The sequence below is a fragment of the Dermochelys coriacea genome, chromosome 6 (assembly GCF_009764565.3).
Source record: "Dermochelys coriacea isolate rDerCor1 chromosome 6, rDerCor1.pri.v4, whole genome shotgun sequence".
NCBI lineage: Eukaryota > Metazoa > Chordata > Testudines > Dermochelyidae > Dermochelys > Dermochelys coriacea.
The window spans coordinates 59337585-59362570 of NC_050073.1; the positions used below are offsets into that span (position 1 = coordinate 59337585).

The following is a 24986-nucleotide window of genomic DNA, read 5'->3' on the forward strand; positions in this document are numbered from 1 at the left end:
TTTCAGGCCAAGGTGCCTGAGTATGGGGAGAGGAAAGCATTTCAGAGCTCCATCTTGTTTATTCCAAGTAACTAGAAGCTAGAGTTCCTCAGCTATTACAACTGCTATACCATCACAGAGGGGGAGAGAGTGTCACTCAAATGGGTTGGGCCTAAACCATGTAGAACTTTGCAGATCAAAATCTGCCCTTAACACGCCAGACATCAGGTAGCCAATGCAGATCATGGAGAGAAGTATCACTGCTCAGCAAGCTGCTTTATTCTGAACTATCTGCAATTTCTGGATGGTTTGAAGGTTGAGCACATTATAGACATTAACCTCAAGGCAACAGAGGTAGGGAACAAGTGAGGCCTGGGGCAGAAAGAAATGAATGCAATCTTCTTGTCAAGCAGAGATGGCAAGCAGCAGTCTTTTGAACAGCAACTACTTAAACTTCAAGTAGCAACCTTAGGACCACCAAAAGCCCTGGGTGGAGAACCTTGGAACCCCACCAATGTGGTTGCTGAGGTAAATTCTGCCATCTAGTTTGTTTCTCCTAAACCTGTAAGCATTCTTCATCTTATCTGTCCTGAGTCTCTGGCAGCTGGCTCTCATCCATGCGTCAGTCTGGATGTTAGGACACTGAACAAGTCAGAAGAGATTGAGTGAGCAATTAGCATATTGAAGACACTATTGTCCATACTTTCTCATCATCCACCTTGACAACTGCATATACTAATTGAAGAGAGGCAACAGAAGGAAATACTAGACAAGGTCCCTTAGATCAGATGAGCAATTGCCCAAGGCTATCCTCCAGCACTTCTCAGAAAAGGAGCAATGAAGCCACTTGGTGACTCAATTTCATTTTCCTAACATTGATGACACATCACCAACATCTCATGATTTAACAGTTTTAGTTTTGTCAGCTGCCATCTAGAAGAATCAATATGGATAACTGAGCTTCATCCACTGCCAGGAGAATAGAAGCACCATTAAGATAGCTGCTACGCCACAGCCAGGCCTAAATCGAAGTAACTGGTGTCAGACCAGGAGACTCCCATTATTAAAGAAGTCATACAAAATAAATGTGCATTGTGGCCTGCTCTGAGAGGTTACAGAGTGTTTCCTTCCCCTCCCCCGTCCACCCAGGGCTCAAGTTTAGTCTATTTAGCTATTGCAAAACACCCCCATAAAAACCAACTGGCAAAGGTGTCATCAAGAACGAACGAACCATCCAAAGACAAATTGTGGCCTGTCTCCAAAGGCTGGCACACTAGGGCACTGCACAGCAAGGGGAGCCACACAAGTATTACACACAAAAGTCTGCTTTTAGCACAGCATCCTAATTATTCCTCAGAGAGCAACATGCAAGTAGCACAGCTATTTCCTTCATCAATTATAACAGGGCAAAGCACATTCAAAGAACTCAGTAGAATGGTGAGCAGTTTCCAGCTCCATGCTCGCACCCTGGAATATGCCAAAGGATTCTTTGCCACTCAAAACTTTTTTTTTTTTAAACCACACCGCCATTGAACAGTCAGGGGAGACAGTTAAGCAGTTACTGCTGCAAAGCACCTTATGGTAGATAGCACAGACTTTCAGGCTTGAATAGTTTTAAGTAACTGAGAATGTGAAAATATAAGCAGAAGATTGCTGCAGCCTGTGCAATACATTTGAAGGACATTTGTCAAACATTAGTAGCATGATGGCTGGGCCTGGAGCTCTTTCCTCATGGGCAGTGTGTACTGCATACCAGTTAGGCGAAGTTCTGCTACATAAAATTCCATATGGCTTTTATGTGATCCAATGTAACCCATCTCAACCAGCCACCTCCTCCACCTTTACCTCTTAAATTGGCCCTATGTTTCTGCCAAACTGCACTGTAGGAATGCCAAGTCTAAAGGGCCTCCAATATCACAGGAGGAAGTTTAGCATAGGCCCTGGGGTGTCCTGCAGGTTTTATGTTAGGAAGATCTTCTTTTTCAGTAAGTATGGAAAGATTTTCTCCTGAACTTCCTTGATATGGGGAGAGAAAGAGCATGGATGTGTTTGTATGTTTTCCCACCCCCAACAACTTGGAAAGATGCCAAAACATGTTCAGATGGGTAGAAGAGCCTCAAGAAAGTCTGAGTACAAGAGTTACACTAAGCATCACTAGGGAGAAAGCGCCAAGACAATATGCTTTCAGCAGTCCCTGCAAGTGCCTGTGAAATTTTGCACTGAAGGAGTAGGTGAGGGTTTGGGATGAGATTTATTTATGCATTTTGACTCAACTGCTTTTAGTTGGTTTTCACCTTGTAAAATATGTAGTCCCTCTAAAAGCCTAACTAGAACACAGTTACTAATGTACAAACTCTGAAATCTGAAAGTAATTAGAGTAATTTAATCAGAAACTTCAGTTTACCAGAGAGTCTACTTCAAAACATAGCTCATACTCTCCTCGTGCAAGAAAGGTCCATCCCTTAGAGCAGGAGTGAAAGCCAGGCCAGGAGATCCAAATACAAATATCAGGAGAGGAAGTTTGTGGGAAAAGCCTAAGTGACTTTGAAAGCTAAGGCTAGAGGAAGAACCCAGGGTAAACATGAAGATCAACAAAGCCTGATCGAATAAGCCACTGCATGAGTCTTCAAGGAACTACACACCCATTTACTTGTTTAAGTTGATCAGCATATTCTCATCTCAGAGAAGGAGAGATGGTGTATCAAAGCCCCCTGTGCAGACTGTGGGTTAGGAGGAGCACGTATGCCACATTTGAGTGGCTCTTGTTTTTGCAAGAAAAACCAATTTCACTGTCAGTTTCTTGAAAAAACTTGGGGTTTATTGATTTAAACTGCAAACAGTCGTTACAAAAGAGATTCTTTTAAATAAACTCACAAAGAGAAAAAAAGCAATGTAGTGAACAGTAACAGGGGGGAAAAAATTACATTCATTGTTTTCTTTGTGCCAGTCCCGTTCACCTCAACAAGGAAAACTCCAAACTTGGAATACAGAAAGGCAAAGACAAACTGCATTTGGAATGTCTTCAAATAGGCACTTTAAGCCAAAGGCTTTTGTCTCCTTTAAGAAGCTATCAAAAAAAAAAAGGAAGTAAAATGTCTTCCTTCCATACTGTCTCACAACAGAGCTTATACACATACATTCTAAAGCCCAGGCGTGTATGACCTAGGGGAGAGGGGAAGGAGGAAAAGGAGGAGGCAGAGAAAAGGCAAAGGAGCACATTAACTCAATTTGCAGTCCAACACAAAAAAAAGAGGGAAAATTCTAAAATAAATAATCCAAACACAGTTTTTGCATTTTTTTAAATTAATTTTTCATTTTTTAAAATAAAATAACCAAAAAAGTGTAAAGTTACAAAAATGTCATTGTAGTATAATATATTAAACTGTGGGGGGAAAAAAGGAAAAAAGACACTTCACAATCTTAAGATTAATATGGAAGATCATAATTTAAACATAAAAGAATATATTCTATGGATTCATCATCCCGATAAATATGAACAAAATTAACAAAAAGCATAGGTTTCGGCAATAAATACGGTTTGATAAGTTAAATAAGCTTTTTTTATATTGTTGTGCAGTGATAAGCAAAATTTGCTCTCCAATTTCTGAAAAGTTATACAAAATTAAAAACCCAGAAAAAAAATAATAAAAAGCTTGGCGTGAGTGCTCTAAGATAGATCTAATGTACTCTAGAGCAAAACCATTAAAGCTATGTCTACTGGAACTTGGAATACACGGATCTTGCGTGTGTGGAATGAATTCCATTTGCCCACCCCCTCTCGTTTTATTTATTGTTTGTAAAGGTGTCACATGTATACATGGGGAACTTTTAGCACCAAAATCAAGTCTTTCTTAGTCCATCTGGCTTTTTCCCCCATCACAAGTTCCACTCATGTTACAATCTTTGTCCATTCTCAGCTTTTCTTCCTGCAGACCTGAGCAGACCCAGGCAAGATTAGTCTTTAAAGGGGAAAAGGGTTGGATGTTAAGCGCTGTCCACATGCCATAAGTCTAGCAGAAACTGGCCAATGGGAAGGAAGGGAAGAAGGAACAATGCATTATTGTGGCCAGTGGAGGGAGCAGTTGGTTCTGGATATTCCCTGCACATCTGGAAGTGCACAGAGCTTCAAGGAGGCTGCTGGTGCCCTCTGCAGCCAGAGAGGTAATACAGTCACAGTGAAAATGTTCAAAGGCACTAATTTTGTAAACGGTTATTGCTTTTTACTGTAATTTGGCACTTAAGGTGTAAGCCAGAGAGTCAGCTACAGGTAAGTGGACAGCCTTTATGTTAACATCTAACCCTTAGATTGGGGGGCATTAAGGAGGGGGGTTCAGCTTAACATTGTAATAAAGGTGGGAGGAGGGCAAGAGGAAACCCCAGTTTAGTCATCAGAGATGGAGAGTCTGCTGAAGATGGGAAGACGTCTCGAGTTATCCAGGATGGGTGAATCTGAGCCACTGTGGCTGCTGCTGGAGCTGCTCAGATAGCCTTCCTGATCAGAGAGGGAGTCCTGAGGACTGGGGGGCGAGTCAAACATGTTGGGGGACTCGGACATGGGCCTGAAGAGGAAAGCAGTGGGTGAACCCCCACTGGACACCTGCACCCCTATGCTGGGGGCTAAGAGAGTAGCCAGCTCCTGGCTGGAGAAAGTGAAGGGGTTGCTGGCACAATCTGGCAAGGTGGGTGAGCCCAGAAGGTCATCAGTGCTCAGCATGGGTGGTGGGGTAACTGAAGTGGGGCTGTCCAGCAGCCCATTGGCAGCGGCACTGGGGAAGCCAGCAAAGCTGAAGCTGTGTTGGAGGCGCGGTCTGTCAGCGATGGTGGGGTCCCGGCCCCCAGCCACAGCACGGCGCTCCTCGGCATTGTGGATGAAGTGACAGCGAGGCCCATAAGGGCAGAAGCCGATGGTGTGGAAAGTGCGACACAGCTCCGTCTTGTACTTGGGGTGGCGGGTTAGGCTCCGCAGCTCATGGATGCCATGGGCAAACTGGCACTTGTCACCGTATTTGCAGGCACCGTTCTCCTCGAAGGGGCGGCACAGCTCTGTCTTGTAGCGGCTCGAATTGATTTGTCCCCCAGGCTGCTTCTGCTGTAGCAGGCGCTCGCCACCTTCGGAGAAGGAGCGGTCCCGAAAACGGCTTTCCCTGGGACCCAGCACAGGGGCTGGCTCCCCCTTGAGGCTGCTTAGGAGCTGGTTCTGATGAAACTTGGAGTTGGGCAAGGTGACCGAGTGCCTCCTGGGGAAACCCCCGCCAGCTGGGGTGCCCACTGCCTTCCTATCCAACAGACACCCTCCAACACCTGAAGGGGTGTAGTTCAACATCTTGTTACTCTGCGGAGAGAAAACAAGAGAGTCAGTCAGTCACCCGGCCTGCTCCAGCTCCCCCCTGAAGCCTATTCCCAATGCAACTCATCAGTCAATGACCTGATCACATCTAGCCACATCATATCAAACCTAGCCTCTATCTTCACCAGCCACATCTCTCCACAAAATAACCCTGCTTCTAATATCCCACCTTGTAGGACAGCAAATCATCCTGTTACATGGCACTCCTGCCCCAGGCAAGGACCAGGTGCCCCACCTACCCACACAGTGACCCTGCAATACATATAACCTCCCCTGCCCTAGGCAATAACTTGGGTGCCCCACCTACCCACACCTAGTGCTGCCTGCAAGAGCCAAACCCACTATTCTTCCTTCCTAAGTTACACAGTCCTCCCCTGCCACAAGCAACTGCCCACCCTGCTCCACCTCCAGTCCCACAGCCACATCTCCTGGAGGTTCAGGACCCCTTCCATACCCAAGAATCAGTACTTCCTCTTTTGAATTATTCCATCCTGTTCATAGACCCCCTCTAGTGTCAGAGACTACTGTAGAAACCTTTGAGAATTGTAGATTTTCTGTACTATAGAAAAGTACAGAAGCATTATCTGGGACAAGTCCTGCTTCAGGAACAGGGTGTATGTGTGAGACAAATTGGTGGGGGCATGAGACTTTTTGGAAATGCACTAATTACTGATCTAAATTAATCCCATTCTCTTGCTCTTCCAGCACAGCAATAGCATTTCATCTGATCCAGGCCAGTCTTCACCCCTAACCACAAGAGGATTCCTTTGCAATTAGCCTTTGGGCTGCAAGGAAAGTCTGGAAGGGATCAGGAACCAGTTACTTCATCTGCAAACTCAGTTTTAAATATTAAAAACGCTCTTTTGGGGAGAAAAGTTAAACAGGTTTGCTACAGTCACAGTTACTTTGAAAAGCAGAGCTTTTTTAAAGCTCTTCACCTGTCCAGATTAAACAGGTTGTTGTTTTTTTTTAAAAAGGGGAGGCACAGCCCTTGTTCACACTCATAGCCCTGTTTTCATAGTGCAGCTTCATTGTCAACTCTTAAGAAAGTAAAGAGACCAAACTGAGTCAGTCTAGAATTTCTACTTGTAATCATTCACTGATCATTTCTAAACAAGGAAAAAAAAAAATCTCAGGAGTGAAAGAAAAAGTACTTTCTTGACTATCAGCTTGTTGAGGGTAGAGAACTCTGCTTTTGTTTCCCTTTTAAAACCAGCTCTGTTAGAAACTAAGAAAAAGTGTCTGTAGACAGAATTTCACTAAACAAAGGATAAATCCCCCGGGGGGGGGGAAGGAACAAAGCTGATCTGGAGGGGGAGGAGGAAAATAAGAAAAGTAAAACTGCTTTGAGTGAATGGAAGCAGCTGCGAGTGCAGCACACTGGCCTGCAAAGGTTATTCAAGGAACCTTCTCACCAGATAGTTTGGCCCCTAGAGTAAATTTGCAGCTGTAAGGGCAGAAGCAGAACTAACTTGGGAAAACCACAGCAACAAGAGCAGGCGTGTTACAGCAGCCTAAAACTTAAGCAATTAAAAGCGGCCGAGCAAGAACTCGGAAGAAAAAGCTTTCCAACACGTTAAGGTTCCTTCGACCAACACCCCATGTCAAAGGGCTCTATAAAGCCAGACACACGCACACGCAAAAAGGAAGCTTCACGTTTCCAACCCTTTCAGAATCCTCCCAGCTGAAAAGCACCTAACTTAGGGAGAAGTTTTTTCCACCAAATGCATCCGATGAAGCGAGCTGTAGCTCACGAAAGCTTATGCTCAAATAAATTTGTTAGTCTCTAAGGTGCCACAAGTCCTCCTTTTCTTTGTAGGGAGAAGGGAACCGTCCTTAACAGGTTTAACCCGGCGGCTTGGAGCCTTGGGGTTTCATACCCGAAATCATGAAACCCAGACATCTCGGCAACACTCAGCGATTAACACATTAGAAAGTCCGCCCTGCCCCCGGAGGTTTGGTGGGAGAAAAGAAAGACAGGAGACGGTGAAAAAGGGAAACAACCCACAAACAGCTTGGCCACATTAACGAGTTCTCTGTGCAACGTCACTGGGCTCCCGGAGACTTCTTTGCAAAAGACAAGCCAGCAAAGCAACCCGCCACGGCGCTCGAAACATTCAGCAAGTTTGCTTGGCTGGGCTCAGTCCGTCCTCGGGGCCAGGAGCCGCAGGGAAGCCCGCCCGACGGGCGGGACGGGGGTGAAACAAACCCGCCACAGCTCAGCAGGGCGCAGCGCGAGTTTCCCGCAAGCCGCCACTGACCTACGCCCGCCGCGGCAGCGCCGCCTCCCCCGGCCGCACGGGGCGAGCGCCAGGCAGGGCTGCCACCAAGCTTAGTCCCAGTCCAAACATGCGCCGAGCTGAGTTAAAGAACCACACCCCAGCCCCCGGCCCCCAAAGCCGCTCAGCCCCGGGCGCGCCCCTTTACCTTGCACAGGACTTCGCTCAGGTCGAAGATGGTCGGGGACACCAGAGCCGTGGACATGGTGGGCGAAGGCCGGAGGGCGGCAGAGCAGCACGAGCCCGGCGCAAGGGACCACAGGGTGGGAAGCTCAGGCTCAGGCTCAGCCCCAGCGCCCTGCTCCGAGTCCGTCCCCCCCGCTCTGCCGCCACAGCGCGCTCGCTTTCCCCCGCCGCGCCCGCCTAAACTCAATTTATAAAGTTTGCAAGCTCCCGGCCCGGCCCGGGGCGGAGCTCGCGGCCCATTGCCAGCCGGGGGAGGAGGACGAGGAGGAGGAGGAGGGAGATGATTGACAGCGCCATTGACTCACCCCGCCGGCCGGGCCCGAGAAAACTTTCGAGGCGGGGGAGGGGAGGCAAAGCCCCTTCGGAGCCTGCGCTGGGCCCTGGGGGTACGAGGAGGAAAGTTTTTCAAAGCTCCCCGCCCCGACGTGCATGTGCAATTTGGTTGTGATTAGAAGGAGGGGGAAGGGCCCGCGCTCCTTTGTGAGGGCTGGCATTATGCAATGGGTGGTGACATCATGTGCTGCACCTACTTTGGGCTGCTCCCCCCTCCCCAGCTCAGCTCGCAGTCAACTTTTGCAAAACGGCCCGGGCGGGAGCTGTGTCTTTGCAGCAGGCTCTGCGAGTGCCCAGGTCCCCCCCCCCCAGGTAGTTTCCCCGCTTTCCTTATCGTGTGCGGGAAAGAAACGGCAACTTTAGCTTTTTGTAAAGGCAGGCAGGGTGTGCGCGCAAGAGGAGATGCGTAGTTGTGGTCGGGGTCGGGGGTAGCAGAAAAACAAACTGATCTTTGCAGAGACTCATTTTCCGAAGTCTCTCCCAGCTGTAATTACCGTGAAACTAAAGAGGAAGGACTGTTTGTGTTTGTTTGCATGATATTGATTCGGTGAGCTAGGTCGTAACGTTTGCTTTTGTCGATTGAAGCTCTTTCCTCTCTGCTGGACACCAGTTGCATGCTTACGTGTTGGATATTTTTTCCCCCCAAGGAGATCTGTTTCGTCAGTAAAGCAGGGGCCCAGTTTTCAGCTGCGTAGCTTTTTTTCTGCCTGAACAACACATTCGCAGATTTTTATTTAAGATGGTGTCTGCGAAGGCGATCAGATAGCAAGTGACATGGACGAAAAACAAGAGGCCCTCTCGATTTCCCCCCTTTGCTCGATCGAAAGCTGGAGTACTATCTGGTGTGTTTGCACGGGGTGCGCTTTCTGCATGAGTACCCGTTGCATTCTGTGCTCCCCTCCCTTCCCCTCTTTGAATGGAACAGATGGTTTTTCAGTCCATCCAGGTTTCATTTCACTCTTGTTATTAATTTTTTTCTTCTTTTGGCGGGATGACAAAGGAGCGGGGCACATGGAATGAAACATGACAGACTGACTAAAAAAAAAACAACCCATAAACTTGTTTATCTGCTGTTTGCATCCGGAAAGCAACAGGTTTGCAAAAGCGGATCAGTTTTCCCTTTGCCCCTCTGAAGTTCTGAAATGGAAGACTATAGACTGAAATGGAAATATTAAACTCTTAATTTCTTTCCTACGTATTTCCATTTGTCCTTTATCACCTCCTCGTCCTTTTTACAGTAAGTGTCACCCACCCCAGCCCTCAGATGTTTATTCCACAACACGTTTAACTCCTCGATCTGTTATGAAACAATGTGTGTGTTTAGTGCATTTTCCATTGCAATATAAGTAGGTCACCTAATTATAAGCACGTTTCTTTAAAAAGGCAAAATTAGAGTATGAATCCGGCTGGCTCTCCTCCTCCTGACAAATTTTAACAGGAATTTAATCAATGTAAAATAAAATATCAGAGCGCACACAAACTTTAGACTTTACTTGTTTAAGCTTTAAGGGCTGCAGCTGAGCTGTGCATTGCATTTCACAACTATAAAGAGTTATTTCCAGTTTGGGCTGGCTTGGATTTGTCTACTTTGATTTAAATTGATTGAATCCATTTTTAACATTGCTGCTGTCTTTGCATTTTTGCAGGCTGACTGTCTTCAAGTTGATTCACATCTCCCACCCCCTTAGTCTAACGGCTTTTTTCCAATTTTGATTGAAACCTGGCAGGCTCTGCTAAAGGAAATAACTCACATTCATGTTAATTTAAATAATTAAAATATGTGTTTAGTTCTTAAAGTGGTGTTTGCTAATTTCTGCCTTTGCCTCCACTCTTCCCCCAGTCCCCAAAGGGTACTTTTTAGCAATTTGAAATAATTAAGCTTGGGAGTGTGGGGAGGAGTAAAGTTTCTTAGCAAATAATCAGTTCCAGATTTTAGTACACAAAGAATTATGTATACTGATATTGATGGAAGGAGGGGGAAGTGGTTTCTTTATAACAATGTTGTTTCAAGGCTTCTAATGTGGGGCTCCTTAAATGTGAAACTTGTTGGGTCAAAACCTGCAGTCCTTACTCAGGCAAAACGCTGACTGAAGTTAGTGGAAGTGAGAGTGTTGCCAGAGGAAGGACTGTGGGATTTGGCCCCTTGTTATTAATCCATCCAGACTGAGACTTGAACTATAAACTCCTTCTTAAAATGCATCTCACTATTGTACTGAATATTCTGCTTCCTCACAAAGCTCAGACTTCCAAGGAGAACTGAAACCCTAACTGCAGAGTCCAGAATGCAGGCCCAGCTAAGAGCACATTTAAAACAAACGATCCCTGTTCCCACTTCCTCTTCTGTTTGCTTCAGTCTCAGGAACTGGGCTTTAAACTTGTCTTCCTGACTTTCCCCTCCTTCGATATCCAAGAACAGCCAAAATAATGAATCGAGAGCAAACACCCACAGAGTCTGTCCCTTCCAGATTTCCTTTTTTATTCTTTAAGGATAGAACCCTAGTTCCATTCATTTTCCTTCTCTTTCTAGATACATTTTTGTTTATTTTTTTGCCAGAATTGAGAAGCAACCAGCAGAGAGAGCAGCTTGAACATGTTATTTTCTGTAGTTGTTTACTAGCTCTGCGGATGGTGCTTGTTCCCAGAGCTCTGAGTCTCTCTATAATTAAACCTTTTTTAATTGTTAGGTTGGAAACGTCATTTCAGGAACTTTCCAAGGGTTACCAAGTCCAAATGAGGAAGCCAGGACAGATAACTATTTCATGACTGACTTGCTTGGAGCCTGGCTTTTTCATTGAATCTGATCTCCTGTACTTTATACAGAGCAACTCAAAGGTCTCAGAACGAGAGTGGAGTCTGTGCCACAATGGGCACAATCCTGCATTCCTTGCACACCCAACCCACATGGATTTGAATGTGAGTTTTGGTTGCACAAGTAATGCAGGATTGTACTCTCTGTTACATGCCCCATATCAATCAACTCACCCCATTGTATGTATGTTATATTTAATATTGTTGCACATATTTTGTGCCTTGTATTAAATGTATGCAATAGGATATACATAAACTTACTATGGGAACTGTAGCTTTCTGTTTCAAAACTTCTTTGCATTTAGGGTCAAATGCTGGTCATACTGATGTCCAGTGAGAATTTTGATGGAATCTGGATTTAGGCTGTAAGAGTCTGACTTTCAGCCACGAGGTATGTCTGGATTTGTACACAAGCAAATCCCTCTTTTGAGCACGTGCCTGGATAAATATAAGCCAGACTCGCCACATGCATGCACAGAATGGGAATTTGTGTGTGCACCTATGCACGCCTCTCTGGGGGCTGAAAAATCAGACAGGGCCATTCTTAAATATAACATTACAATCACATTTTTGCACTGAGTTTAATTGTGACTTTTGTTTTTTTAAAAGAAAGAAAAAAACATTTCTAGCCACCACACACTTGAGTAAACACATGGGTGTGTTTATCTAAATGTAATGTCATGTACTCTGGGGTTTGTACAGTAGCTCTTCAGTGCAGTGCACCTACTTTGCAGCTTGGATGGACTTGGGGGTCAGCAGTAAGGCTGCCAAATTTGTTGAGCCTCTTCTGCAGCCATCTGTAGGCCTCTTTTGTAGGTGCTGCTTCTTGAGTGCCATCACATAAGCCTTCATCATCAGATTCAGGTACAGGCCAACCGGTTGACTGGGTTTTCCTTCACTCCTTATTGGCCAAGCTCACCGAGTGACATGGTTTTAAAAAGAGGGGGGGATGAGTCTTATCCAGTCCACATACACATAGAGGAACATGGAAATTGTCAGGGTGGATCAGACCTATGGTCCCTGTCGTCTAGTATCCTGTGTCTGATAGTGGTCAGCTTCAGAGGAAAGGATGAGAAACCCCGCATTAAGCAGATGTGGGATAATTACTCCCCCACCTCCTCCAGTAGGTCTCCTCCTAATAATCCCTAATAGTTAAAGTTGGCATATCAAAGGCTCCAACAAGTCTGGTGGCCTCGCTCCTGAATTACCTTTATCTTTTCATGGGACGTGATGACATCAATGGGAGTTTTATCATTGTCTTCAAGAGGAGCAGCATGTATTGCCCATGGCTGTTAATTTCCAATTTTGTGCACTTTTTTTCAGATTTCAATGCAGAAAACCACAGTTTGAAAAATTGGAATTGGACATGTACTGTCATATTGTTTGGGCCACGTGGCAAAGACTCCAGCACAGGGAAATTTAAACTGATCTCTAACTGGTCTCATAACCAATGAACACTTTATTTCAACATGCTTGCCTCAGATGGATCCACAAGAACTACAAGCCTCAGTACATTGTTAAAAGATAGAGGAAAAATCCTTAGTCTTTACTCTGATTAACTTCCAGTGACTATAATGAGTGATTAGACTAAGGGCCAAGTTTAAACCAAATAAAGATTCAGGATTTGGAGCATGCATAGTCTGTGATTTTCTAATTCTTACAACCATGGATAGATTTGGTTTTCTGCAGACATACCAAAATTACCAGAGACACATGTTCTCAGCTGAGAAGGTTATAAGCCCTTGAAAATAGGGGTTTCCTGTATAATAAATGTGGCTTCTCAATCATAATGCTTTAGTGTACATTGAGTTTAAACAGGCATAGTAACCTTCCTATATCTGTTTCAGCTGGTTCCCTGGAGTATTAATATCTTCTGGGTCACAGTGCTATTTATGTGTGTTTTGGGGAATGGGTAAAGGTAGATTTCTTTTAGTCTCATGTACCCCCAATGTCTTTTTTACACATTTTCCCCATTCCATGTACCAGTTCTTCAGCAGCATTTACAAATATTGTGCATGGATAGGTGAGTACAGGCATGCCTCTTTCTGTTTTTTCCCCTTATAATGTGTCCTTAAGGGTTGTTTGTTTTTTTTAAATCTGTTATTTTGGTCTTGTGTTCCCTATATGTAACACTTCTCTGTATCCATTGGGAAGTATGAATGGCCCAAGTTGGAAACCATTGCTTTTAGGTACACCCTCTGCCGGGCACTGCTGGCTCCTTGGGAAATGCCTAGCTTTCTGGTGAAAAGCAAAAAGGTATATTTGCAGCTGCTTGGTAAGAAAACAAACTCCCAAAGATACAGGAAAGTGCATGGAGGTGGTAGGAAGCGACGGGAGTGCAATTTCTGGCAGCTTGGGTGTGTAAACATTTATAAAAGAGAGAGAGTGTGTGTGTGGGTGTGTGTACTTTGCGGTAGCAGGAAACCTAAGTTGCCAACACCATTATTTTTGCAGGAGTTGGAAGATCCAACACCAGGCAAATATTAAAAACTCTTAATCCTCCTGACTTTACACCTGTAAATAACATAAAGAACAGGAGTACTTGTGGCACCTTAGAGACTAACAAATTTATTAGAGCATTTATTAGTCTCTAAGGTGCCACAAGTACTCCTTTTCTTTTTGTGAATACAGACTAACACGGCTGCTACTCTGAAACATAAAGAACATCCAGCATGAGATAAATTACATGATATCTTTGCTAATCATTTCTGGGTTTTAGGATCCGAGGTTGTTAGTCACAAGAGGGTCTCATAGTTTCTTAGTAACTCAGATATTTGAACCCATTTGATGTGGGGCGGGGGAAGGCAGGAGGTGAAGATAGAATTTGCTCTCTGCAGAAAAGATCAAAAATATTTGAATAACTTGTGACAGACTTAGCACTGTTGGCATTGACAAGATAGTGCTGTGGAAAATGCAGAGGTGTCATTTTGGCAGGCTATTGAGTAAGGAAACTTAATGGACATAAGTTATAATTTCCAGTAGCAATACTAATGCCATTAATGTATTTCCACATAACAGGACACCAAGCCTATACTTACATTTGCTTTCTATGATTAGTTTTCCTGTGGCCAATATATTGCCACTGTTAAGTAGCTGTGAAGAGGGATCCAAACATGCTGGAGGGAGGGAAGAGCAGGCACTAACTTCACAGCAATGGAAAAACAGTGGATGATACAAGAAAAGACTTAAAATCTGTCTGGAGCCCCTGCTGCCCATCTGTGTAAAATAAATGTGCTCCAGATGTCATCTTGGTCTTACATCTCTGTTCTTACTTTTCCACTGTTTGCAGCATACTTGCCTTCATTTTTTTCTGGCTTTGTGCCTTCTACTATACTGCCCCCTATAGGCCAGGTTCACCATTGTCTTGCATCCTGTTGTAGCTGTTTACATGAGTACAAAGTGGGTGTAGAAATCATTACCATTCTGATTTGGTAGCAGTTTACATGCACTTTGCACTAGTGTACATAACTGCACAAGGTACAGGGCTGCAGTGAATGAGGCTGTTTGTCTGTAATAGGCCATGTATCCTCACCTCATAGCCACCCTCTCAGCTCTTCAAAACCCACCTTTTCCAAACAATTCCTTCTTTCTTCTCATTAATACCATTACCACCCACCCCCTTGCTTGTACTATTGTCCTGTGTCTTATCTTGTGTTTGTTCTGTCTAGCTTAGAGTGTAAACTCTTCAAGGGAGGTAGCATGTCTTATCACGGTTTGCAAAATGCTAGCAAGTTAACTAAGCCATATAAATGTTTTTAATATTCATAACAACATGGAAAGTAGGCCAGGTTAGTAAAAGAAACAGTGCAACCATATGAAGGTTTCAGAGTAGCAGCCGTGTTAGTCTGCATCCGATGAAGTGAGCTGTAGCTCACGAAAGCTTATGCTCAAATAAATTTGTTAGTCTCTAAGGTGCCACAAGTACTCCTTTTCTTTTAACCATATGAAGGTGTGGGAACAGTTTCTCCACTGCAGATTGATGTTGCACCATTGGTGAATTATGGCCCAAGAGCCAGCCTAGTTTGCCAGGGTTAGAGCACCCACACATAGGGGGAATCTAGTGGCATAGAGCTGGCATAGTGACTCCTACACCACTATGTCCCACCACAAAACCCACGTTTTCCATCACAGCTTCCCTATGCCCCATGAACTCCCAGCTGCACTATCAACCCTTGCTGTTGTCAGCCAGCATCAACTTTCAAGCTGCTGTAGGTTGTGTCTGAGGGTCGGCCTGGCACACAAAAGTAGTTTTGCACACCCACCCCCGCACTTCATTAGCTTTGCTCTGTGCTCACTGGCTGAAGCCGAAGATCTGGGCCAGGGGTCAGCAACCTTTCAGAAGTGGTGTGCCGAGTCTTCATTTATTCCGTCTAAGTTAAGGTTTCGCATGCCAGTAATACATTTTAACGTTTTTAGAAGGTCTCTCTCTATAAGTCTATAATATATAACTAAACTATTGTTGTATGTAAAGTAAATAAGGTTTTTAAAATGTTTAAGAAGCTTCATTTAAAATTAAATTAAAATGCAGATCTTATCAGTTTAGTGTGATCGTTGCCCTTGCTTTTCCTTGCTGAGTTTTCCAGTGTCTGGCACGTATTTGGATAGTTTAAGCTGCACACAGGCTTCTGAGTGATCAGTTGTTAACCAGCTCCGAGAGGGACAGAGGACAGATTTCATGTGTGAAAATACCTGTTCACACAGGTATGTGGATCCAAATGCTGAAAGCATTGCAAACGCATTTTCTTCAAACAGTTAAATTTCACTAGCAGGGATGTCCAGCAGGTCAGACTAGAGGCCCAATGATCTCTCTCCGTAGCTTCAAGTGCACTCCATAGATCTCCAAACTTTGATGCCCACAATGCTGAGCTTTTTAACTGAATGAGCTGCATTTTGAAATCTTCAGCACCCATACATTGAAATACAGACAAGTCCAAGTTGCTTTCATTGAACTTTTCAGGTTTAATTAGAAAAGAAAGCATTGGGCCAAATCGCTGGAAATCTTGAAATCTGTCAGAAAATTCTGATTCCAGTTCTTGCATGTACATTCTAAGCTCAGCATCAAACGCAGTGCGCTGTTCCATGTGATGTTTTAGTGATGTAAGCAGCAAATCAGGACTTAAAATATCCCAGTACAGTGGCACTGGAACAATTTCTAAGGTGGGGGTGCTGAGCTGCACCCCCTCTTGCCCCTGTCTGTACCCCTCACTGCCCCAGGCTGGGGCCAGTGAGCCACAGCTGGGGGTGGCTGCAGAGCCCCGGGCCAGCGGCCGAGACCCCAGGCTGGCAGCAGAGCTCCCAGGACCAGTGGCCGGGACCCGGGGCTGAGGGGGGCCGGTGGATGGAACCCCGGTTGGCAGGGGGCCAGCATCTGGTATTCCAGGCCGGCAGTGGAGACCCTGGAACTGGTGGCAAGGACCCGGGGCCGGCAGCAGGCTGAGTGGGGCTGGTGGACGGAACCCCAACTGTCAGGGGCCGGCAGCTGGTACCCCAGGCCAGCAGCGGAGCCCCCGGGACTGGTGGCCAGGACCCAGGCATTGTAAGTCCCACTGAAAATCAGCTCGCATGCCGCCTTTGGCACGCGTGCCATAGGTTGCCTACCCCTGATCTGGGCTGTGGTGCAGAGCATAACAGCCACATTAGAAAAGGAAAAGCCATTTTAATAGTTTAGCTTCAACCTAGCCTGATTAGAGCTACCTTTGTTTTGTTCAGTGCACAAAGGGCAGTCAAAGACTCTCAGATACATGACTTTTATTTTAGATCAATGGAAACTACAACAACCCAAGAAAGAACTACAGTAAAGTCTCCATGAGCGAGCAAGTGGTACCTACTGCAAATCTGAACAGAAACTGCTCTCCAAAATGGAGGGCCTCACAGAAACTTAAAGGTGCAGTACACAGAAAATAGCACAAATTCCAGACTTTTTTCCAAAATCTCACTCCAGATTTATAAACCCATGGATGTTTTTCTATACAAATCTAAATTATTTAGATTTGTATAGAACCTCCCATCCAGAAGGAATATAAAGCAATTCAGTCACTATGTGCCAATATCTGCTCAATTACATTGGTGCAATTCCAATTGTGTCTGACAGATTTTGACCCGTGCAATTTTCCATGCTTGGTCTTTGCCGGAGGTTGAATGTGCTAATGAATTTTTGCTAATGTTAAATATTTGTCTAGGTTTTTTGTTGTTATTTGTTTGAAACAACTCTAGTGCCTCCAGGGTTTGGAGTGGGATTTTGCTACTTGGCAGGGATGAAGCACAGAGGTCAGGATGCTGCCTTTTTCTACCTGCTTGCAAATCCATCCAGATTTCACCAATTTATAATCCTTGGGGGGGGGGGGAGGGAGCATTGCATATCCATGATGGAACTTATTCTGCACTTGTTCCATAATTTTCTGAACATTCCCATTACACTGCATATGCTTCTAAGCCTCAGTGAGGTGTTTGCACCAGCCAGTCAGCTTGCTTTCCTGCCCATCCCATCAAAATGCCCATTAGCCTGGGGGAAGATGCAGTGGGCAGGCAGCCAAGTTCAAGTCTTGTCTCTTCTGATGAACCTCATGCTTGTGCATTTTGATGCAATCTTAAAATACATGATCACATATTTTTTTCACAGGATGGAGAGTGTTAATCTATGCCATTTGGGGATTATTGGAGTGCACCGCGCTCCAGCCATGTTTCTGACACACCTCCTACATCAGGAGCTGTAAGGGGACTTGCTACACTGGCTCCTCTGACCATTGGGTAGATACAGGGATTTTCCCTTCCCTTTGTATCACAGAAGTAGTTTAAAAAGAGTAAAACTGGGGCAGATAACAAAAGAGCCAATGGCAATCCCTCATCTGGAATACTGGGCCAAGTTAAGATTTACCACAAACAAATGTTAATTATTGCCAATTGTGGTGGTAGTTTTGTGATGTGAACCTCATCCACTGGGAGCCTATTTGTTTTCATTAGCAGAGAATGACGACAAATGCAGGTTAAGTTGAACACATAGAACTTCATGAAACTCTGTGGACTGCTCTGTCCACATGGCTAGGTTGCTTCCGGCCTAACTCCCTGCATTCCCTCTTCCACTGGTGTCCCATCAATAAAGGTCCCCCACACCCAGAACATGGGCCCTCTGACTCCAGTTCCACTGATCATGATACGGTGCTTGAGATCGCCAACCCATTTCACTTAAGCCAATGAATAACCACCAGATGGTAATAAATTTCAGTGACTGGAGCTGGATTTGAACTGTCAGCCTGGAAAGGCTCCAAATCACATTACTAGACTAAACTAAATATTTATTAAACTCCTGGGGGGCAGGGTCCATGTCTTACTATGTGTTTGCATATCATCTAGCCCAATGAGGCCCCAATCCTCCCCAGGGCCTTTGGGCACTGCTGCAGTACAAACCAAAAATTCTATTAGTAATGTATTAATCTGCAAGCCTTGATGAAATGCAGCTGGGAATTTTAAAAGAACTCAAGGGACATTGAGAAATAAGCACCAGTGAATCATGAGAGTCAGGAGAAGCTACCAATGTGTGGGAAAAGGCAAATGTGCTAACTATTCTCAAGCATATAATAAGGCACTATGTAATAATAATTATTGTTATGGTAATGAAGGTGGTGTGACTATTTGGGAGAAAGATGTCTAATAACTGACAAACAACATGGCTTGGTTTGTTTTGATCTGAGATTTAAACACTGGTTACGTATGTAAGACAATATTACACAGGGCACAGAACCCTGGCATAAGACCAAATATGTGCACGACAATTTGGTTTTATATAGGTCATGCCAAAGAAATAATAGTTTTCTTCAGCATAAGTACTGATTCATTAGGTAGAGGGAATATAATGGAAATACTCTGGGTTTCAGGGAGGCATTCAATATACTAAACATATACATTTAGGCCTCGTCTACACAGCCACTTCACAGCGCTGCAACTTTCTCGCTCAGGGGTGTGAAAAAACACCCCCCTGAGCGCTGCAAGTTTCAGCACTGTAAAGTGGCAGTGTAGACACTGGGAGCCACGCTCCCAGCGCTAGTAGCTACTACCCTCATGGGGATGGGGGGTTTTCTCCCAGCGCTGGTGCCGCAACTACACAGCTACATTAAAGCACTGCAGGGCAGCACTTTAATGTTGCCAGTGAAGACATACCCTAATGGAACTTCCAGACCATCCAACATGGACTTAACTCTGCTCCCACAGCAGTCAATGGTAAAATTGCCATTGACTCCAATGGGAGAAGAGCTAAGACAACATTAAACACTGTTGAAAAACCTGCCATTGAAGTTTAATAGTCAGTGGTACTTCTATAATGCTTTTACCAATCATCTCTTAAATCCCTATATAACAACATTTTATAGATAGATTGGGAAACTGAGCCACAAAGAGATTAAGTAACTTGCTCATGACCACACAGCAAGTCCAGGGCAGAGCCAGAGATAGAGCCCATACTTCCTGTGTCTCAATCCGCTGGTGTAATTAGCACTCTACATGCCTTCTCTGAACAAGGAAAAGAACCCAGGTGTCCTGAACCTCATTCCTCTCCAATGACTAGAGAGCACTCTCTTTCTATTATAAAGAAGTTAGTAAATAACTACATTTTTTTTGAAAAAGGATTTTTTTTTAAAAAATGGATAAAAATGGATTAAAACCATGGATTAAAAATTAGTTTTTCTCAAACTCAAGAGCAATTGGGCAGTAGACTAGACTCCTGAGGTAAATGGTTGAGGCACCATCATGGCAGATGTTCAAGAGGAAATGCTGTTACAAACATGCTCCCACTCACCCTGAAATCAAAGTCAAAACGCCCATTGACTCCAGTGGTGCAGGCTGAAACCCTTGGTGAGTAGCCTTACAAAATGTCTAGCTCTGATATTGTATATGATATGAAAACTGGAAGGTGCCAATCTTCCAAAAGGAGCTAATGCAGATACCAGAATGTATAGAGCTCCTAACCCTGACCTTTGTTTTGAGAAAAACTGAGCAAAATCATAAAACAGCAGAAGGAAATGAGTAAGATTTGGTAGCTTTTTGTAAGGCTGAATCATGCCTCTCTAATCAGCTGACTTCTCCAAGTTACTAAAACAGCTGATCAAGAAAAAGGATGGACTACAGTAAATGTAGTTTCAAAAGACTTCTTGATAAAGATCTTCCCAAGAGTCTAATAAGTAAACTTGGTAACGAGAGGATGACAGGGGAAGCCTTGTCATGGATTAAAACCTGTGTCTGAAAGAGGAAGAAAAGAAATGGAAAACTGGCTGTTTATTTCTACATTAAAAGAGGTTAATTCAGGGGAAGAGGAGGAAAATAGTATTCTGAACGATATTAACGTAATGGAAATGGGCAAGTAACAAGGCAGCAAAAACAATGCTAAATTATTTATTGCAGCTGCAAGTTAGTCAAGGCTAGTGAGGATTGTGGGACACTAGAAAATCCTAACAAAACTAGGAGATTGGACTCCAGGATGCTAGATAAAGTTCAACATAGGCAAATGCAAGATAATACATTTTGGAAGAAATCATCTAAACCACTCATACACACCTGCATGCTCCAAATTAGCAGTTAACTTCTCAAGAGAAAGATATAGGTGTCATCGTGTCAACAGGGCAATGAAACCGTTTACTCAAGAGTGGTTAGTAAAAGGGATAAGATAGTAAGCTTGAACTAAGAAGGAGCTAAAGATCAATATGGAAAATATTATAAAATGGTATAAACTAGTGGTACATAGTCACTTACTGTATGTCACTTCATCTCAGAAAGGACACAGTAGAAACAGAGAAAGCCCAGAGAAAGACAACACAACAGAATAGAGATGCATAGGCTTAAGTCAAAGATGACTAGGATGGTGAGGGGAGGTATAGAAGTCTAGTACTACTTAGTTTAAGGGAGAAGCACAATGACAGAAGCATCTAAAACAATAAATATAATTAATAGTGCTGTCTGGATGTTCCTTTTATTACCCAACTTTAAACTGTCCAAGGGGAAGATAAAGCTTCAGAGGCACTTTTTTGCGGGGGGGAAGGGAGCGGGAAGTTGAAGGTAAAGCAGGTGTTCTGATTAACATTCTGTCTCTCAGTATTGTTCCAGATGGTGTGAGATTTACTGATTGGATTACTGTAATTGCCACATTCACCTAATACAATTACTGTGCTAACAATGTCTAACTCAGTGCTCTCAGATCTCTACCATCAGCATTTAGACTGTGCCCATTAAAATCGTATATGAATTCCATAGAGTCTGAACAGTACTGTAGACAAACAATATGCACTGTAGCATATTGTAAGATAAGACCCATGTAATAAGAAAGAGAGAGAAATATATAAGTAATTTAGTCTGCTATAATCTAAATGCTGCCAGACTTCACTATATTTTTGTGTGTCCGGTAGGCAATGACACAAAATAGAAATGCTGAATTTACGGAGACTAGATTGAGCTGGTGAACGGGCTTTACAGGGAAAGCAAACTGAACTCTGCCATGAAGACTGGCATCTGTGATAAATGAATACACTGCAGCACACATCAGACCTTGTGGTTGGTATACCTCTAGCTCCTGTAATCAGCGGATACTAAAACCTCAAATGGAGCAAACTAGTCCTCCTGAATCCTTTATTCAGCCTGGCTGGGAAATGGAGGAGGTGGTTGCAGAGCGTCTACATTTTCCTGGAAGCAAGTGACATTGCAGAAAAATTGAAGAGGGTGAAGTCCTCCACACTGCAACACACGGAAGGCCCAGAGACATTGGACAGCTACCATACATTCCAGTGGGAGCATGAAGGGGGCTGCAAATTGCTAGATAATCGCATTCAAAAGTTTCAAGCATACTTTGATCCACACAAGTATGTCACTTGGGAAAAACACATTTTTTCTACAAGCTGGCTGCCAGGTGAGACTATTGATCAGCATATTACAGCCATATGTAATAAAGCCAAGTCATGTGAATTTGATGAGCTAACAGACAAATAAATTAGAGACTGAATTATTTGTGGTATATAACTGATAAGGAGGTCAAAGCAAAGTCAGGATAAGTGGGAGGAGAGGAAAAACTTGCAAAGGTAGTCCTTCCTTCTTAGTAGTTGTTTATTAGGTGATTTTACAGTCTTTGAAGTTGATTCAGAAGATGAAGTGAGCTGTAGCTCACAAAAGCTTATGCTCAAATAAATTTGTTAGTCTCTAAGGTGCCACAAGTCCTCCTTTTCTTTTTGCGAATACAGACTAACACGGCTGCTACTCTGAAACTCAGAAGAGTAGCTCACAAACCTTACAAGATAAGCCAAGCTGAACTTTCCAGTACTAAGATGGGCGAGCTCACCCCCCTACAAAGAAAATCCAGAGCGTTGCAGTGGTGCTGGTGATTCAGTAGATGATGTTCCTCCCTCTTAATTGATGCTGAGACAGAGACTTAGCAGCATGCTAGGGGTGCGGTGCTGCTGGAGAGACAGTCTTTCGGATGGGAAATAAAACTGAGTGTCAGACCACTTGCCATTTAAAAATCTATTCATACTTTTCACAAGAGTAGAAATGTTAGCCCTGGAGTCCTAGCTAAATTCCAACTTAGGGCATTACTATCTGCTACCTAAATAGTCACAGCACTTTCAGCTGGACACAGCATTCTCCACTTCTTGTCCTCGTCCGTTGTGTAGTTTTAGGGGATGCTACTAAGCAGCTTCTGTGCTGCATCTCTCTGTGAGCTACATTTCTTTGGTAGGGTATTTCCTCTATACTCTGTCTCTGCTTTGTAAAGTTGGGATAAACAATGTTGCATAAATAGAATTTATTTTTTTAGGCTGCCTGGTGAAAGCAGTTAGTGCTGCTGCTGCATGGGAAGGAAAGCCAGGTCTCACATTTTTAATGTGAGTCTCACAATATTTGCTGTTTTTCTCAAAAGACCCAGCCCTGGGAGTCATGTGATTATGTGATACTCTCGGTTTTCATTTAAAAAAAAATGTTTTTAGCACTTCTGGTTGCAAAGGAAAGCTTGAAAATGTAACCTCTGGAGATGCACAAACCAAAAGGCCCATATAGAAAGAATCCAAATTGATTATATTTTAAAATTGCTTGATTTTTAAGCCACTTATGCTATTTCGGATACAGCAGTTCTATCTCCTGGCCTGTAGATCCAGCCCTTAAATTCACATAGTCACTTAAAGTTCCTTTTACTAAGAGCATGCCTGCTGATTGTCACCAAACTTAAATTGGAAGATAGTGTAGGAATCTTAGCAGCAATTAGATGATCATACAGCAGCAGTGATCAGGATGGAGGAAGTGTGCTGCTCTTTACAAGTTCAGAGATATCATGAACTGTGGGTTAAAGATGAACATCTCCCTCACCTTTAGTTCCCTTGATGGCTTAAGCAAACACAAACTCCAGGTGTGGTGGTGATGAATAGTGGCGTGCTGGATGAATAATTGATTTTTCGGTTTGCTGGCAGTTCTGGGGGTGTGTGAGGGAAACTCAATTTGGGTGAACTCTAAATTGAAAAGTTGGGGGAAAAATCCTTTAGTGTTAAACAAAATGTTTTGTTTCAATTTTGGGCATTTTTAGCCATTTTTTTAAATAAAAGGAAATGATGGGTTAGAATCACAGAACCAAGGAGAAGTAAAAGGTGGTGCTGCCCCCTTTATGCCAATAACCCACTGGTTAGAGCAGTCACCTGGGATGTGGGAGATCCAGGTTCATCCACCTGGCTACTGGCTTTTCTGGGGTCTCTCAGTCTCTCCTGTTGAAGCTGCTCCGTTTTGTATAAATAATTCAATGTTCATTGGAACAGGCATTCAGTCAGGGTCTCGGACATCCCAGGTGAGTGTCCTAACCAATGGGGTAATGGGTATAAGGAGGGGCATCTCCATCACCTTCTCTTCTGCCTCAGTTTTGTGAATGGTACCTAAATCCCCTTGTGAATCCAGCCCAACAAATTGAAACATTTAGTTCTGGAAATGTCAAAACAGTTCATTTTGACATTACCCCAAAAAATCTTTTTTTAAGACCAAAACAATGTGCTTAAATCAGCATAAATTCACAAAATGTTTCAGTTCACCTGAATCTGCATATTTTGACAAAAAAAGTTTATCAAAAAAACACGCAGCAGCCATGATGAATGTGTCTTGTTGCAACTGTTTCCAAAATAACACTGCCTAGTTATCAGTGGCAATCAAATGACTGAAGAACAGAAATTCATTACGAAGGATGGATGGATAGCAGAGCCTTCCTGTGTGAAAACTGTTAAGATGAGTAAACCTGTTACTAACAGAAAAAGTGCTATCGTCACCTAGGATGTCATACTCAAAATAATAATTAATAATAAACCAGAAAAGCATCAGAAGTTGGAAAGCAAAAAGAAATTAAGCCAGCAAAAAGAGTTGTTCTGGTCAATTAAAATACTTCCAATACACCAAACCAAGCTGCAGCCAAGCTCTCCAACCCCCAGGCCAGTCACAAGGAGAAACTCTGCTGAGGTAATAACACTATGGAACAGTAATGAGGTTATACCCAGCTCACATGCTTCAGCTGTATAAAATTGTAGTCCATTTTCATTTGTGGAACTCTTATTTTCTCTCTGGTTGGCTTATACCAAGGTGTTTGTGTTTTGTGGATGGGTGTCTGTGAGTGCTAGATTACATAAGGAGTGAGCGGGGGAGGGGGGGGTTGCGAGAGAGACTATGCAAGAGGTGGGTGTGTGTGGGAAAGAGACCATGATTTAAAAATTGTGGTCCTGAAAGAGTGGGGCAAGACAGATTTTTTCTTGGTGTTTATGTAGCATGTGGCTTAGTAAAAAGTTAAATTGGTAAAGAAGGTTCTAGAGAGACTCCTATCAGCTATAAACAGAATGATCAGCATACACAGGATGTGGCAAGCAGCTAAAGCCATCCAATTATTAACTTCACTTTTATTTCAAGGGGATTCACTTCTCTGTTCTGTTTCGCATTGAGGATGTGAAACCCCAGGCTCTCAGTGCCATGTTTAAATTGTTTGGTCACAGCTCATTTATTCTTCTTCTCTTAAAAAGAAAAAAAGATTTTGCTTTCCCTTTAATGCGGAGTGCATCAATTTATCA

The 24986-nt window shown here is 43.7% G+C and overlaps 1 protein-coding gene and 1 long non-coding RNA gene across 2 annotated transcripts; one reads left to right on the plus strand and one right to left on the minus strand.

The window, feature by feature from the left end:
* Positions 1 to 2775: 2775 nt before the first annotated feature.
* ZFP36L1 (ZFP36 ring finger protein like 1) lies at positions 2776 to 7889 on the minus strand. Its single transcript, XM_038407600.2, has 2 exons — positions 7754 to 7889; positions 2776 to 5311 (listed from the first exon to the last, which is right to left on the minus strand). The coding sequence occupies exons 1-2, from the start codon at positions 7808 to 7810 to the stop codon at positions 4361 to 4363; spliced, it is 1008 nt and encodes a 335-aa protein (XP_038263528.1). The 5' UTR covers positions 7811 to 7889; the 3' UTR covers positions 2776 to 4360.
* A 3318-nt stretch (positions 7890 to 11207) lies between these two features.
* Positions 11208 to 12566, plus strand: LOC122460545. The gene is made up of 2 exons (XR_006281914.1): positions 11208 to 11323; positions 12256 to 12566. It is a non-coding gene; the product is annotated as an uncharacterized LOC122460545 (long non-coding RNA).
* Positions 12567 to 24986: the final 12420 nt, after the last annotated feature.

Coding starts and splice junctions, on each gene's coding strand:
- ZFP36L1 (XM_038407600.2), bottom strand. CDS start 7,810: ATGTCCACGGCTCTGGTGTCCCCGACCATCTTCGACCTGAGCGAAGTC. Junction 5,312..7,753: donor TGAGCGAAGTCCTGTGCAAG/GTAAAGGGGCGC, acceptor TTCTCTCCGCAG/AGTAACAAGATGTTGAACTA.